This window comes from Plectropomus leopardus, chromosome 5 (assembly GCF_026936395.1).
Source record: "Plectropomus leopardus strain MGB_pleo_1.0 chromosome 5, ASM2693639v1, whole genome shotgun sequence".
NCBI classification, from domain to species: domain Eukaryota; kingdom Metazoa; phylum Chordata; class Actinopteri; order Perciformes; family Serranidae; genus Plectropomus; species Plectropomus leopardus.
Genome location: NC_142180.1, coordinates 23,924,966 through 23,942,712, shown reverse-complemented (window position 1 = coordinate 23,942,712; position 17,747 = coordinate 23,924,966). Strand labels below are relative to the sequence as shown.

Sequence of the window (17,747 nt, the reverse complement as noted above, 5' to 3'; positions counted from 1 at the left end):
GCTCTCAGCTGTTGCACCTATCTGGAATTTCAACTGTCCGTGTAAAATGTATTTATGCACCTATGAATACAGTAACAGTTTGACATTTTTATGATTTCTCATATTTATTTGGGGGAAAACATTTCATTCATCTGCAAACTGTACACTACTGGGTAATTTAGAGTACACCTTATGGCCCATCTCGGTTAACTGGAAAGACATGAATTTTTCACTTCAACTCATTAAATTAATTATGTTTGTCACATGTTCTATTTCACTTCATTATTTGTGGTCTCTTTTGTGTGTACACCATTTAATGAAGAAGAAAAGCCAAAAAGGATGATTTTGTGAGTTATATTTAAACTGCCAGACTTAACACCTGATGTCAGCCGAGAGTCAGAGAGGAGGAGGAGAGGGAGGAGAGGAGGGTTAGTTAAAAATAGCAGTAGTCTCTCCAGGATGGCAGGTTTTTAATTAACAATAGAGAGCGTCTGATAATCCACAGTTAATCCAGAGGAGAAGAGGGAGGAGAGGAGAGAAGAAGAGAAAATCATCAGCTGTTTGATGTTAGGACTACAAGTCCCTCCTGGCCCTTCCACTGCTCGCTGCTGAGCTGTTCTGTGCTGTGATATCCATAGCCCAAATGTATTTATTTTGTGAAACAGCCATGCTCCATATTTTGTGATTCACTTTGTCTCTGACTAACCGCTGTCTGTTCCCATTAGCGTGAATATGTGCATGCCGCTCCTCTTAAACTGACTGGGATTCTCTTTGTGCTTGTGTGTGGCGTTAGTGGATAGGGGCTGTTTGTTGAAAACTAGCCGACTGAAGGCCCTGATGGCTGGAGGCGTCCGCTTAAAGTCCTACGCCTGTTGAAAGGCTTGATCTGTCGGGGAAACACTGGGAGATGTCAGGCCTGCTTCGCACTCAAAGGGAGTCTGCTATCTAAGACACTTTGAGCTTAGAGGGAAATGGGGGTGGTATTTTTTTTCTCTCTCTTTTTGTACAGCTGCAAAGACAGTAACAAATATGTTGTTTGTACATTGTCACAGCCCAGGCTGAGTTAGCTACACAAAGAGGGAGGTCACACAGGATTTAAAGAAATTTAAACAATGATTTATTATCACAACAAATACATTGTGAATTAATCTATAAGTTTAGGCTGTTTGTGGTTCTGAATGTTTGTGTGGTATTGTGAAGGCAGAGCAAACACAAAAATGAAACCGAAAAAGGGTGAATGGTGATGGTGAGAGACAGAATAACGATCCAGCCTAAATAACTTCAGCCTGGCATGCCAAAGTACAAGACATCAAGTTGATGGTTCTGCCCATCAGGGGGGTCAGAGGTTGTCTTCACGTACCATCAGTGTGTTCAAATACCCATACTACCATACTATTTAGTATGCATGAAAAAAATATAGTACATAGTATGTATGTACGATATCCTTTATATAACCGGGGCTGCATTCAGCCCCCGGCAAAACGTAGCAAAACATTTATTTAAACTGAAAGGGTTGAACACCCGGTTGTGTTACACAGGCACACTGCCTTTTAATATGAATTCGGCTTAATAAAAAGAGGCTTTATTAGCATGGGAAACCTACATTTACATTGTTAAAGCAAGTATGAACTAAAAACAATAACTGCATAAACAAGGAGTAAAGATCTCCCAGACTGTGATTTAAATACACATCGCTGCTGATTGGGTACACCTCCGACACACCCACCTATTGAGTGAAACCACGCCTCAAAACCAAACTGTTTCACAACGTTTTGAGGAAACATGGCATTAAACCTGAAAGCTATAGCAAAATGGTGCACGTTTTGAGCATGAATGTGCCCCAGGTAACAGTCTCTTCAAGATTAAAAATCCTTTTTTCAAGAGCGATCTGATCAAGAGGGCAATGCAAACATTGTTACAACAATTAACACAAGTAGACAAGTCCAAGTGCCACACACCACAAATTAGCAACACAACACCCAACTAAAATGCAATACAAAAAAAACTGTAATACATAAACATGTACAATTTTCTAAAATTATGCCAGCAAAAAGTTGAGGAGCTGTCACACTGACAAAGTGTGCTTTTGTCTCAGTTTTTCAAAACTGACTTAAATCCTCTCACAGTAAGCTGTTCTTTAGGTCGTACTGTAAATTAGCATATTTAAAAGATTTCTTGCCTAGTTCGAACTTTAAGGACCAGTATCTGTTGAATATTGTGAGACTGCAGGCCATATTGTTTGTGATTTTTATTTACACATGTATGTCTTAGGGTTGCAATGGTATTAGGTTTTCACGGTATGACAGTGTCTTAGAAAATATTACGTTTTTCCGCAGTATCACAGTTTTACAGAAATGTTACTATTATCAGTAAGTATGGCCCTTAAAGTACTGAAAACAGAAGGGTTAGTTTAGGTCGAACAAATGTTTTATCAATATTATTAAGACTTGAATTCATATTATTAATGGAAGAATGGGTAAAGAGTCCTCCCTTTTGAAAATACCTAAAAAAAAAGGTGAGATTCTCTGTCCAGTTCCATTTTTTTCAATACCGTAGATAAGCAAATGTACACGATATGATAATCGTCAACTTTCATATCATGACATACCTTAAAACCGGTATATCGCTGCAACCCTAGTACGTATACCAGCCAAACATACAGAACTCAGGATACAGGATGTCAAATGCAGTATGCCCAAAGTATCAGGATGTTTTCCTGCATCCGAACGCAGTTTTAAGTATACAAGCCAGCTTCACTTTTCTGGCTATTCTTACCCACAATCCTTTACTCAGATGAAGATACATTACATCGACTGAGGCACAAACAGACGACAGCTCATTGACAGCTGACAGAAGCAACAATAACTATAATCAATCAATCACAAACAATCCACTATTTATGCAGTTATAACTTATTACATAAAACTACACATACTGCAGAGCTGTCACAGCTGACATGAGTCTCCGGCGAGCTTGGTGCATGGTGTTGTGTTGTGTCCCCAAGGTAATGTTAAGTGACAACATTAAGATTCCAAAAGCATTTGTCTTTTTACTCTAAATTTTTAAACAAATATATGTGCAAGAGAGTCAAAGTGAAAAGCACAATGTCCAATAATGATAAAGAAGTATGTCCCAACTGTATTATTATTTGCCAGAGCTGAGTCAAGTTTCAAGGAGAGTTTTGAGTCTAAATGATGGCATTTTGAATGCACTGAGACATCTATCTTGAGCAACTTAAAATAAATGCGTTAGCAAAGTAAATTCCCTAAAGCTCAGAGATCACCAATATAACAAGCAACCAATAATGAGAAGTATCAGAGTCTAGAGACACTCAACAAGATTATTATTATGACATGAAATATCTGGTAGAGATGTTTTCTTTTTATTTGCTTGGATTATTTCTTCAATGATCATTTGCTATATATTTCTTTTTTAGCATTATTCAAATTAAGTGGTAAAACGGGTCTCTTAAAGGTTACTGTACACAGAGCTGGAAAAGGGACTGTCTCATTCATCACATGTTGTAAAGTACAAATCTGCAGGGCTGTGGCAACAGGGCAGGCTTCACGACACATGCTTGACAAAAGTCACACAGATATTCTTGACGCTGCAGGCAAGAGTCACTGTGATCTTGTCAGTTGTGATGAAGAGATGTTGTAAAGGAATTTATTTTAGAGGAAAAGATGTATGATATCCGAGAGGGTGACTATGGATGGGAGCAAGGGCGGGGTATCATTTTCTAGGAGGGACAACCAGGGATCAAACTCTGGTCAACGAATCACGCCGCCATATTACTGAGTAGTCTACATGTAGACTATAAACGCTTTCAAAACAAAATTCAATATTGCAAATCATGACTCAGTGTGAAATATGCACAAAGTGTTTATCCCTCTCTTCTAGTGAGGGGTGTCTCTGTCATCCCTCAAATCTTTAAGATTGGATGATGAGTAGAAATTAAGATGTTCCCTTGTTGTCAGTGAGCAAATTGAAGAACAAACAAATTGTATGGAGAAACATTTTAAAAGCTTTTCTTTCTATCTTTCTGGCATTTCAGGACAGAGTCTGGGCTACGGCTTTGTCAACTACATCGATCCAAAGGACGCAGAGAAAGCCATCAACACGTTAAATGGACTCAGACTTCAGACCAAAACTATCAAGGTAACTGACACCATGTACAGACAAACAAGCCTAATTACAACACAGTATTAAGTATTTTCCGACAACTAAATATTATAAAAGCATATGAAAAGCTTGACAATAACTGATCACATCATATTATTTTGTAAAGTTGTGGATGTCACGCTAAACTTAACTTCCAAAGCTGATTTTTAGGTAGTAGCTGATATGCTAATTACTTCCTAAATGTCAAAATGTAAAGGTGAAATTATACATATATATCTCTGAGTGAAAGGGAAGAAACATGTCGATCATCGCATGCTATCCAACATAATTGAAAGCTCTGTTATTGAATTTGAACAGCATGACTAATGTGCAGGTTTTTGGTAGTCATAAGGTAAATCTGATACATCAGTGCCAACACTGCAGTCCCTCCTCCAAACATGTTTTGAAGACTAAAATTTAAACCCAACAAACAGTTGTTTCCGCCACATTTTAACATCAACATGTCAGTCTTCCCGCTGATCTTGTTTTCTCCTCTACTGTCGTCCCTTCTGTGCCTGCCGATATGTTGTTGCTTTAAGCTGGGCAGTAATCTGTTGCTCTGTAGTAATCCCTGGATTCTCAGTTTCTGTCATCTGATCTAATCTAATCTAATCTAATAGGATAGGATTATCCCGTAGCTGTGAATAGGAAATCCCTGTGAGAATCCCTCTATTCCCGGGACAATGTACTCTGCCTGGCCTGGCCGTGATTCAAAACAACATCCCGGCTCTTGTCTAACTTATACCACAGAAAAAGGAGCCAGACAGAGAGTAATATGTGGTTTATGAGGGATGAGTGTAACGCTTGTTTTCTGCATGTGTTGTGTTGTGTTGTAGTGAATATGTGTGTACATTTTGTTTTGTTTGGGGTGGGATCTGTGGTGGTTTGATATGTTTATGGTGGGTGGATGAGTGTGTGTGTGTGTGTGTCCATATGCAAGATTTGGTCATTGCAACATAGTCATTGAGCAACAACTGCAGATCTCTATGGCCCTAAAGACTGGGTGCACTTGCTTGTGTGTGTGAGAGCGAACGCATCAGCATTACAAAAGCACTGCTCTTAATAATATGAGCAAAACAATACAAAGCAAGTCAGAAAACATCATGTTTTTTATGAGAACTTAAATGAGGCAGTTATCCATAGTCAGTGTATTACTTACAGTAGACGGCGTTCAGCACACCCCCAGACTGGAGAAGCAGGCAGGAGTACCACCACGGAGGTTTAGCCATGTTCTGCTGTGGATGAGGGCAGCAGGAAAACATATTTTAGCCACCTAAAAAACAAAAACAAAGAAACAATATTAATTAGGTGTTTGCATATTTAGAATATTTTCACAACTTTTCCATCAGACAAGCCTTTCCAACGGGCAGCTGAAACTCTATGCTTCTTCAAGCCACCAGACTCCATTGACACAAACAGTAATTTTACATTGCAGAACACAGGAGTTGCTGATCTATTGCTGCCTTAATTGGATTGGATAGTTATTTTGGGTTATTGAGTGACTTTGGTGTTTAAAGGGTTAGTTTGGATTCACTAAAGTCATGCAGTAACCCCAAAAACTATCCAATCGAGGCAGTGGTAGACCAGTAACTCGTGTTCTACAAGATAAAATGATTTTTTGTGTCAATGGAGTCTGGTGAATCTGAGCTATGTAAACACCAAAGTCACACAGCAACACAAACTAATTAGCTAACCGATCAAGGCAGCAGTAGACTAGCACCTCATGTATTCTGAAAGCAAAATTACTGTTTTTGTTAATGGAGTCTGGCTCTGGGGCGTGCCAGCTGCCGTCTACTGTAGTAGGTAATACACTGACTATAGATCAGTACTCATATAACCCCAGTTCAAAAAATCCAAAATATCCCTTTAAGTGTAGGTAGTCGTTTTCAAAACAAAGACCGGAAAAAGATGAAGGTCATTTACGTAGCGTTAAAATTCATCAGGTCTTTACTGAGTCAAGCAGTCTAAGTTCACAGATTTTCACTCTCACACTCTCATGACACAAGAGGTTGCCTCAAGTTGTTCCTGAGATAAAGGCGGTCTCCATAATGACAGAAGACAACTCTGCATCTGGCGCTATCGCTCTTTCACACTTCATTTCCTCCCTCCCACTACCCTCGCTCGTTGCTTTCTGTCTCCACAACAGACTGAAACACCCTAAAGGTAACAAGGTAAATTAAAAGGCAGCACGGTAATTCTAAAATTAAGTTTGGCGCTCTTTCATGTCACACCCTTCCCACTCTCTGCCACTACACTTGTAAGGAAACGCTTGGCCCAGAGATTCACATGCTCTTGGGCGATGTGTGTCTCTGTAATGTCTTTGAGTTGGTTTCGCTGCTGCGGTTTCCTCCACCATGACACCTCAGATTTTGTCAGCAATGGCTGAGATGCTGCTTTCCTTCCGAGGTGTGAGGGGAAGCAGCATGCCAAAGGTGAGAAGAGCTCACAGTGACATGCATGCACATTATCTCGCACACTTTTTCAAACTTTCCTGCACGCGCACTCACACACGCACACACGTGCGCACATGCACACACACACACACACACACACACACACACACACACACACACACACTCCTGTTGTTCACACACGCACCACACCACGCTCGTTCACAATACCGCTCACAGCTTGAGGAGGTGTTGATGGATTAGACATCTGGAGTTGGCTGACAAGGAGAGAAAATGAGGGAGAGCTGCACAGAGAAGAAAAGAGGAGCAAAAAGCAGCAGAATCTGGAAGAGAGAGAAAGGTTTAGTGAGGCAGCGTGCAGGAAGGAAGCAGCAGGAAAAAGATCCAGGCGGCGAAGGAGAGAGATGCAGAGAGGAAGAGGAAGACAGAGGAGCTGAGCAGAGAGGCCAAAGAGAGGAGATGTGTGAAAGAGAAGTGAGACATGGGGAAAGCCAGCTGTTCCCAATCCCATTCTCCTACCGTTAGAGTTCAGCAGGATTTCCATGCTGTTGCTCAAGGATATGACTGCATATCCGCCATATTTGCCTGACTTTAACCTTATTTGATGGCTTATGTCTCCACATGTCAGAGGTAATGAAAGTACTGTGAGGAAAAGCTGCTCCAGTCAGCAGTAGTAGTAACGGGATTTACGCAACTTTCGCTTGAGCAAAATCGGGTCTGCACATGAGGATGTTGGGGACAACGTATGACAAGTGAAAGTTCACTGGTAGAGCTGCTTGGAGCCACACAGTACTGTATAACCAGTTACTCAGTCCTTACCGATTGTATGATTAAAGATGAATAATGTATGTGAATAGCTGAAAAAGAGCATTTAGAGATGTATGCATGATTTTAGACACGTGCATGAGGATAAGTGTTTTTGTACGTGTGTGGAAATGAGGAGGACGAGCAGCGTGTGACAATGACAAACTGTGTGGGTGGGTGAGTGGTAACATGAGGTAGTCTTTTTGCTCTCTATGTGAGATTGCTGTCCAGGAGAGTGTTGCAAGGGCAAGACTTTAATGGATTTTATGTGCATTTGTGTTTTTGTGAGTATGGTGTAGTTGTGTACGTTTTTGCATGCAAGATAAGTAGGTGTTTAAAATGATGATGTGATTTTTGCTGAGGTCTGTACCAAATAAGCATGATATCTTATGTATTGAATATGATTTTTCGGCCAGGGCCTCTCTGTACTACCACAATGCTTCAATTATAATGTTATGTTGTGGCACATTTGACCTTTATCAAAAAATGGCAGCTCTTGCATTTGGATATTGCACTCTGCCATATTGCAGTTTCAAAACTATATAGATTTATCATGTAGCCCTAAAGATGCACCCTAAATCAGAAAGGACTCCTAGTATAGTGGAAACCGGTTACAGTTACTGCTTTTATGGATCAAAAAGGACAGAATCATTTCAACACAAATGCTATTTAAATAATTTGCTTAAAGAAATCAAACATTCATACTTACAGTATTTGTTTGGGTGTTATTATACATGACAGCCCATAGAAACAACATTCAAAGCTACAGCAATAACACAGCAGCAACCTCCGAGGCTGAGAACTGAAGCCAGTGCAGAATTGCCAAAAACTGCAGTTCCTCAAATGGCCACTTGAGATTGGCCAAAAAACATTCCCCATAGACCCCCATGTTAATATGCCAAAACATGAAACAGAAGTCAACAGAAAAAAAACAGTTTGGGTCTCTAAAGTTAATTTCAACATTCATGTCAACAGTAGGGGGAGTGATTTTTTTATTTAAAAAAAAACCCCTCATCTAATTACATTTTATTTAGGCCCAAAGTTACGCATCTTTAAATCAAGCCCTTGCTTTTTTTTGCACAGCTCCAACCTTTCACCCAAATATGGTCAGTTCGGGCCCAAAAAAATAAGATGGGAAATTCCAAACTCAAGGCTTCAAAATGACATTTCAAAAACCAATGGGTGACATAATTGCAGCTACATGACTTAATACAGTCTGTAGAGGTAACTTATCTGCTTCCAGCTGGCTACCTGAGGCTGGTGCTGCATGCACACTGAAATTATGATGAAAAAAAAAAGAAAGTCATTTTTTCTCAATAGGAAATGTAGTCTCATTGCAACAAACTATCATAAACAAGCCAATGAAATGCAGCAGTAAAACATGGCGTTCCTTAACTCAAAAAACATGACAGATATGGAAAACAAATGCACACAAAGAAAGCACCTGTTGTTGAAGCCATCCTCATTAAGTGGATTGATAATACGCAGCCACCTAATGACTGTTTGAAACAGCTGTATGTACTGTATTTTGAAATATTGAAAACAATTTGGTAAAAAGCAAAACGTATTGATTTATATTCATGTAACAGACACATAAATGTCAATTAGATCATAATCTGCGTGACTAAGAAAAAGAAAAAAAAACATCCATTTTGATCATTATCCAAATTGAACTGGATGGATGTGATTACTATTAGTGGCTTCCACTGCACTAAACTTTAAATGCAGGGCAGATGCTCTGCAGTGGAGATTATGTTAAGGGTTTTACTCATACTGTTCACCACCTTAATAAAACTAAACTGTTAAATCCACTCTAAGATTTTTATCAAATGCCATTTATTCTTGCAAATCCTACAAAGGCTTTTGGTTACTTACTATTAATGTGTTAATTAAAAAGCTTACTGAAAAAAAAAAAGATATCTACAAACACAACATTAATTCTTACTTTTTTATTCATTCACATAACACAGTATAGTGAAATCAATGGGGTGAATGAAGAGACTTTTTGGTCAGACTCCTAATACTATTAATCCTGTTCCCCTGGGTACCTGAGCTGTCCTTTCAAGTAAAACACCTGTGGTTTCTACTCAAGGGAACAAAGTTTCCTCTGCCACCCCCGGCAAATGACTCAAGTGTTATCTCTCCAGTGTTCTAAGCAGCTAAATCTTTTCCTGACAACGATAATCCCCACGGCAAGGTGTGCTAAGAAAGCACAGTCACATTTTACTCCCTGTGGATCCAATGACCCGTACCCCTGCCCATCCAAAACACACACATACAAACACACACAAAAATCCTTGTTCCTCTCATGCTTTAATCTTGTTTCGATTTAAACCCCCTAGGATGTTAATGAGTAATAAAGTACCCGAATCCTAATTTATTTATACAAGCCCTGAGACTCTGTTTCTTCTCCCACAGGTGTCATATGCACGACCCAGCTCAGCCTCCATCCGTGACGCCAACCTGTATGTGAGCGGCCTGCCCAAGACTATGACTCAGAAGGAGCTGGAGCAGCTCTTCTCCCAGTACGGACGCATCATCACCTCCCGCATCCTCGTCGACCAGGTCACAGGTATCCATGGGGCAGCGCCTCCTTTCTCTTGACACTTTCTCACAGACACCTATGATCAGCCAGACACTAAGCTTGCACAAGCACATACTGTGTGTATACAGTGTGCCATTTTTGAGAACACTAGCACCGTCATATCCATAATATTAGGGCCAATTTGTGCCTCTTACATTATTACTATCAGTACATTTCTGACTGCTTTCCAGACACAAAGATAAAACCACTTGTTGCAGTTCTGAAAGTGTTTCCAGAATCCTTAAACACTCTTATGCACATCTAAATGAATAAATATCCTGTGTATTGCACAATACATTCTTTTTTACCTGTTGCTCAAGTAGCAAAATATTTTCTGCAGCCAAACAAAGATGGCAGCTGGAAGTGACATATTTCTCTGTGCATGTCTCTGCTGAAAGTGTAAAATAGCAAACTCCAGTGTAACAGTAAGTATTCAGGTCATTGTAGCTCCATGTGTCTGTCCACAAAGTGCTAGAGTAGGGATAAAAAAAAATCAATACAGCATAGTATTGTAGCAATATCTTATCAATAAACTGATGCCAAGTGTGGATTTTTTATACTATAAATTATTAATATTACAAATGTAAATTAATATTGTGATAGCCTACTAGAATAACAAAATCAATTGCTTTTCCACTTGACACAATTTGCTACAAGAAAAGTGATTAAAGTGAGACGAATAGACTGAAAACTTATCTTATTAGATAAAACAGATGTTGACAAAGTTTTCCTTTGAGGATATAATCTGTTTCGTGATAGTGTCGCATCACCCAACCAAACCTTGCTTCTTTCTCCTTTGCATAAAAGTAATGTAAGTAAGTGAGCATGAAAAGCATATAGTATGACAAAAAAATGACGTACTAATTCAGTGAAGGAAGGAAGTACTTAAATGGATATTGGAGAATAGCAAACGGACAGGATATCAAACATCTATGTATAGGAAAGGAATCACGGTCTACTAAAATAAGATTGATATGCAACATCTTAGGAAAAAGTTTGCACTAATATTTTAATAAATATATTTCAGCCACATTGCCCAGCCCTGTTGTCCAACAAGCATTGCCTAGTGACCTCAACAGGCAAATTTTCTGACCGAGGTCCCAGCTGTGGACGCCGTCGTAAAAACAGTGATTACATGAGAGACACAAGCTGCGTAAATATACATGCTCAATTACATATTCCACCACTCCAAAACATAGGATTGAATCACATCAGTCCATTGTATTGCAGAAGAAACCCTCCAGCGTGTCTCTTAGATCCATTTCAGGGGTTGTGTGTGTGCCTACAGGCTGCACCCTGCTCCAGTGTTATGTGCAATGTGTACTGATGAAGCAGAAAGGGAGCAGCATGCTGTAAGCCACACTCATTTGCCTAAGCAGAATAAATCACTGCTGGCGGTGAAGTGCACGCCTGTCTATACACACTGAGCAGAGGAGGAGAGGGAGCGAGAGGAGAGGGGGAAGCAGAGGAGAGGAAAACAAAGGAGAGGAGAAAAGGAGACAGGGTGGAGTGCAGGAGAAAATGGAAAGAAAAGCGAGTAGCATAGGGCGTAGATGAGCAGAGACGTAGGAAGGAGAGGAAATGAGAAGTGGGAGGAAGCGAAGGGAGAGCTAGGGAGCGGAAGGGAAAGGTGGGGGGGAGACGGGGCTATTTCTACCCTCATCAACACACATGTAGATGAAGTCGGCACATCTCCTGCGGATCTGTCTTTACTAACAGACCTGTCATACCACCATGCTACTTAGACCCAGGGGACTCCTAACAAACCAACACAGTCACGCAACACACAGCAAGGACACAAGAAACATATGTGTTCACAGCCACATGCACATCTCTGATTTTTAGCTTCCCAGCTCAGGACACACGGCATGAATAAAAAAAATGTGAACACAGGTGGCGCTGGTCACAGGAAGGCAAGGCTATGATGCATTGGTGGGGTTCACAAGAGACTGAATAATTCATTGTGTTCATTCTTGACTGGCACAAGGTCAGTTTTAAAGTGGAGCGCTCTCACGAGCATGTCCAGATAAAGTGCTGCAGCCAATTCACTTCAACAAATGGAAATAATATAAGCATCCAGATCCAAAGGAAAATTAGACCAGTTTAGACCATTTTATGCCACAGATATATTGTAATAGCATAATAATGCAAGTGTAGCCTTTCAAACCTTTAATTCTTACGAATTGTTAAATAAAAAACATTTAAAATATATTTTAAAAAGTAATGAACAACTTAATATTAACCAAAAATAGATTTATAAAACTATAGTGCCTTTACAGGACTAGCCCAGAAATATTCACATGTTGGCACGTTATGCAAAATTTGACCAACAAAACCAAAACCAAGTGATGCGTTATGACTAACAGACATGCTTAGAGATGCACCAGGAATACTGCAGGTACCTCCGTAATCTGATGGGTCTGCTGCCATCAGCTCGCGGCGTTGAAAGGTTTACTAGTGGATTTACAGAGTGGACAATAAAGTTGTTAAAGGTTAAAACTACAAATGACAGTCTTTTTGGCCCGTTACCAGGGGTTAGCAAGCTAACGACTACCAGGATTGAGCCTTTTCACCTCAAAAGTAAAGCTGCAGGCTGCTGCTTGTCTTTTGAACTGTTGTTTAATTTTTCTTCTAACTTATGCAGGTACGTGTTGGTGGAGAGATGTAAATTTGAGCATTGCTATACCCAAGTCTTTTAATGGATGGGGAAAACTGCGCTTTTTATTGCCCGTATATCAGTGGTTCCCCCCCAGTCAGGAGGTCCAGATTTCTATTAGTTCAAGGCCCAAACACAATAAATTACAAAATAATCAACTTAATTTCACAAAATACATTGGCTTAGAACACTAATGAACATATTTCCAGATTAAACATAAATGGCACTTCGAAATAAAAGCTCTGTGTCAGAAATTCCCAATACTGTGTTTTTCAAACTCTACATATTCGCATGTCACTTGCTGTGTGTTCAGAATGGACCCGGGACCCACCAGTTGGGAACCACTGCTGTACACAATGCCAAACATCAAGTTGGCATCAACAACAAGTCAATAGTGTAATTATCGTGACAGGCCTTCCACAGTTACTCTATTTTTAAACATTTTCCAAGGGTGTATTAACAGTATACTGCCCATTTTTAAGCAACTATTAAAAATTACAACATGTCTTCTAATTACACTAAATTAATCTAAACACTAAGCCTAGCTGATGTCATCTTACGGGGCCAGTAAAATGTGCTGTTGACCCGTCTTTGGTGCCAGGTGATTCCACCTTTAAGAGCAATGACAATACTTTCACAGAGCTGGTGATGTCAACTGACACAAGGACAATGGAAAAGCGTTAGGCTAAGTGATGATTTTGAACCAAAGCTATCAATACTAGACGCACAGTTTCGGTGTATTTATCACTGGTCAATACACTGTTTTATACATAGAGCAGGAGGTGTTAATCACTGTTAGCCTGCTAACACCCTCGACTACATTAATTGCTGTCCTCACTACCACCCGACCTACTGTACCTGCTTTAAAGCAGAAAAATACACAAGGATTCACACAAATATGCACACACACACACACACACACACACACACACACACACACACACACACACACACAATGATAATAATAAGAGATGTTCTGCAAGGTGTTCCCAGAGGGTTAAGGATCAGCAGGAGAAATGTTAATGATCAATTAGATGTAAGAGTTGCTGGTGATTAAAAACATGGAGGACTTTAGAAGGGCCCTGAGAGTAGCATGCCGACATCATTGACTCATCTTTTTCTTCTCGCATTTACTGTACAGGCACACAAGACATACACACCCACACACATACACCCTCTCTGCCATTAGGAGAGAAATGGGCTGCAAATTAAAACTCTCCTGTGACTGCCAAAAATATAAGCACAGAACAAGGAAGGAGAGAGGCAGAGAAAGAGGGAGACACAGACAGATTTGTGTCAGACCGGTTTGTGGTCCAAAAAGTGGTCCAGGTAGTCGGCCTAAGGATATCTTAATGTCTATATTGTGCTGGTGACACTGCTTAGAAAAGTTCCTTGAGAGGAAGACAATTGGCTCGTTCGAGATTAACTACGCCTTGAGGGGAAAGTGGACGAGATTAGGCGACAGCAGCAGGGGGTGGAGACAAAAAACAAGCAGCTGGTTTTCAGCAGACTTCAAACAACATACAGGAAGTTAAAGACATATTAACATCCAGAGAACTATCCATACGTAGTTTGGACCACGCCATAACCTTTGTGATTATTGCCGTCAACCACACAAGATGTTTGCAGGTTAAATATTCATTACACAACATGAGACAAATAGCCTATAATCTAATGTTAAGTATTACATTTACACAAAAATACTTGGTGTATATGATCAGAGCCAATCAGCTCTTTGATCAGGCGACAGCAGAGGTTGGATTGAGTCGTTGTTTTAGAAGTCTTTAGTAGGTCTTAAGTTTTTGCACTTAGATCTTATGTCAGGTGCCAAAATCAAGACAGGCAAGTTCCAAGTCAAGTCCCAAATCCTAAACCTACATTTTAGTCCTATAATGCACTCTTTATCAAACATAATGCTATTTTAACAACAGCTGGTAATATTTATTTATTTATTCAATTTATTATAAATTATTTATTTCTTAAAAGAAGTTTGTTGAAAGTTGGTGCGTCTTCATATGTGATTTTTGACCTGCTCTTTTGCACACTGCAATTAGCGCTCAGTAATGTAAAATCAGTTCTTTTTGTTTCTCTCCTCCAACACGGCTGGATGCTGTCAGGTATCACGTATTTAAGTCAAAAGAGTCCGAGTTGAGAAGCAAGTCTCTTTTGATTTTATAAGGTAAAGTCTAAAGTCATCAAATGTGACTCAAGCCCACACGCATCATGCCCTGGGTCTTGCAGTCGGTGGAGAGCAACAGCAAATAAAAGTCATAAAACTGAGGTTGCTTCAATTTCTTGAGGTTACTGCCGATTGGAGCACGACACCAGAGCAAGTCGGGATCAAGTCGGACACAAATCTAACCAGCATGCATTGTGCAGTGATAGCAGCTGATTGATTCTGCGCAGGCCTGACTCATCTCAACTGAGTCTAATGTTATTAGTTTTACAGTTTCATTTGTTACAGTTAATTTTTTATGACTTTTAAAAGCTTAAATGTTCTTGAATTTAATGGCATACTGCGTGTTGTTAAAATGACATCATTATCATGTGGTGCCTTGAAGTCATATCACAGGTCATCAGTGACTCACCAGTGACTTCCCTTATTTATTGAATTAGAGATCTAATCAGCAGCCGAAATCCAATTCACTCAGTGATTCACTGTTTCTACTGAACTAGGGACTGATTTGAGACACACCCTCACATTGTCCACAGAAATAGAGCAGGCCTCAGAGACGAGCAACGTAAAGAGAGAAATACATTGAAAGAGCAATGCCACATACTCTGAAGTTGTTGAAGTAACGGATGTTCTCCAGTGACCATCAGCAGATGGGCTGATGATCCCTCGCTCCTGCTCTGCTAAATTGGGAACATGAAGTCTGTTCTCTAAATGACCTCCTCATCAACAGGATGCACCCTGTAGTCACTCTTCTGTTCATAAAGGCAAAAAAAGAACTTTAAAAACATCACTGTTAGCATCATTCACAGTCAGCGGCAGCAGAGACAAAATCCACTAAAACTGCCAAATTGCCCCAGAGACTCAGAGAGCGAACACAGCATTGACTTGACAAGGATATCTCGCCGTGTCTTCCTCTATCCCTCGCCCTCCTCTCTCCCTTCCTCTGCCTATCGATTCCTTCTGAATGGATAAGCATATTTTGTCTCTTTATCTGTGCAAATAGTGCTGGCCCGATTCCCTCTCTTTGCTTTCTTTCTAACCTTCAGGGACAGCAGCTAGGCCGTGATCTTGAGCTCCGACTGCTGGTTTAGGCTAGCCTCCATTTGAAACAGATATTATATCAGAGACAGTTCTGGATCGATACTTGGCTATTCCTAGTTCTTCATCCCCAGACCTGTATGCGAGCAGAGGTCAATGCTTACCTGATCAATGCCTGCAAATACAATCGATCCACATACTAGGCTTCTACAAACGCTTTTGTCTCTGATGTGAAACTAAATTGCTGCTCAGTGTGTGTAAGGATTGGCTGTGAAAAGGCTGATGCCGAGTTCCCTTCATGTGGGATGGAAGGTAGCAATGGGAAAGATTCCCATGGCAACAAGTCGCAAACGTTCATGGCATCATGCAACTCAAGATGGTGATTGCCAGTGTTACTAATAACAAGTGTGTTTTGCACATTGAATGAATAATTATCTGGCATTGAGCAGTTGTGTGATAGGCAACTTGTTCCTGATCAAAATAGCATTAAATTAAGGTTCAGTTACCTTGAAATTTTGCTGGCATGAAGCATCCATCTCTGAAAGCTTTTCGGATACTTTCGTATCATTTATTGCCAAGTTTTATTCTGGATATCGGAGCTTTCAGAAAAAAAAGGTCAAGACTCGACAAGAAACATAACATTACACAGAAGTTTATTGCACAAACATACAGCATTAAAAAATATGCAGCCAGAAGTACATGATGTGCCTTTTAAAGTTCATGTTTATGGAGGTATTGAAAGTGCGCTCGTGTCGTGTTTGGTGTGCGTAACGTGTTAATTTGGATTCCGTGATCAACACAGGAACAGTTACTGACACTGTTGGAGGCTATAAAAAATGTTATTATGTTTACATGAAATAATAATGGCACTGCTGACAAAGCTTTCAAATTACTTTCTTTGTGACTCACCCCTGTAAAATTTAACCAAAGCTGTTTTAGTTTAGTGCAACTGAGAGATCACTTTTGCCAGATAACTCTCAAATAAAGCTAGAAAGCACACACAGCTGTTGTAACTTATAATTTGATAATTTTAGATGAGGAGCGAAAGAGACGCAAACAGATGAAGTCAGAACTGTCTTCAGAAAGTTGTACATTTGTTATAATATTCTGCAGCAGCCTGATGCTGGATGCATATAGTATAGGATACACAGTATGTGTTACTGTGCATAATGAGACTGCACTTTTGACTGGATCTTTTCACGTTAGAAGTTGCAGATTGGACTCACATATTTGTCCTACTTTTATACTGTTTTCCACCAAACTTAGCCTGCATGTGCAGTTTTTTAAACACAGAAAAATCTGCTAAAAATAGGCAATAGGCTCCTTTTCCTTTTTCTAGTAGACAAGTATACCATTTTTTTTTTCTGGTGAGTCATGTTCAGCGTCACAAATACGTGGGAAAAATAGCCGCATGAAGGCCAGTGAAAGTGTTACTGTGGTTTTTATCTTGTTTTTCCTTTTATAACAATTACTAATAAAGTCTCTCATTCAAACTTAGAGTTAACTAATTTTGAATAATGTTTGACTGCTGCTTGGATGATGACAGACAGAATTTGTGGCTGAAATGACAAAGGGTTGCCAAGGTTACCACAGGAGACAATGAGAAAAAATTAGTGTGTCCACAGAGGTGTCATGTTTCCATTACTGCTGACTGGAGCAGGAGCTGATAAAAACATGTGACTACTGCAGAGTCATTTTTTGGGAATCAATGCAGATTGTAACCATTCAAAATAAAGACAAAAGCCAGATGTTTGTAGGTTTTAGGGTCCAGACACACCAGATAGACATCAAAGAACAAGCGTGGACGAAGCTGACTAATGCGTCGCCTCACATTGCCTGTGTCTAGCCAAAAAATTGCACATGAACACATCACAATGACTATAACCAATGGCCAACCAGCACATATGTTCTGCGCCTGCATGAGAGGAATAATTCTTT

General features: G+C 40.0%; 2 protein-coding genes across 3 annotated transcripts in view; one reads left to right on the top strand and one right to left on the bottom strand.

Moving 5' to 3' along the window:
* Positions 1 to 17,747, bottom strand: part of agbl4 (AGBL carboxypeptidase 4) — a 497,335-nt gene that overhangs the window by 401,870 nt on the left and 77,718 nt on the right. Inside the window, exon 4 of the mRNA XM_088077779.1 lies at positions 5,300 to 5,413. Within this exon, the coding sequence (XP_087933905.1) occupies positions 5,300 to 5,402 (103 nt within the window). The 5' untranslated portion in view covers positions 5,403 to 5,413. The remainder of the gene's footprint in view (positions 1 to 5,299; positions 5,414 to 17,747) is intronic.
* elavl4 (ELAV like neuron-specific RNA binding protein 4) overlaps positions 1 to 17,747 on the top strand; it is a 96,781-nt gene that overhangs the window by 55,601 nt on the left and 23,433 nt on the right. For both annotated transcript variants that reach the window (XM_088077782.1, XM_088077781.1), the window contains exons 5-6: positions 4,034 to 4,137; positions 9,774 to 9,927. In XM_088077782.1, the coding sequence (XP_087933908.1) occupies positions 4,034 to 4,137; positions 9,774 to 9,927 (258 nt within the window). The remainder of the gene's footprint in view (positions 1 to 4,033; positions 4,138 to 9,773; positions 9,928 to 17,747) is intronic.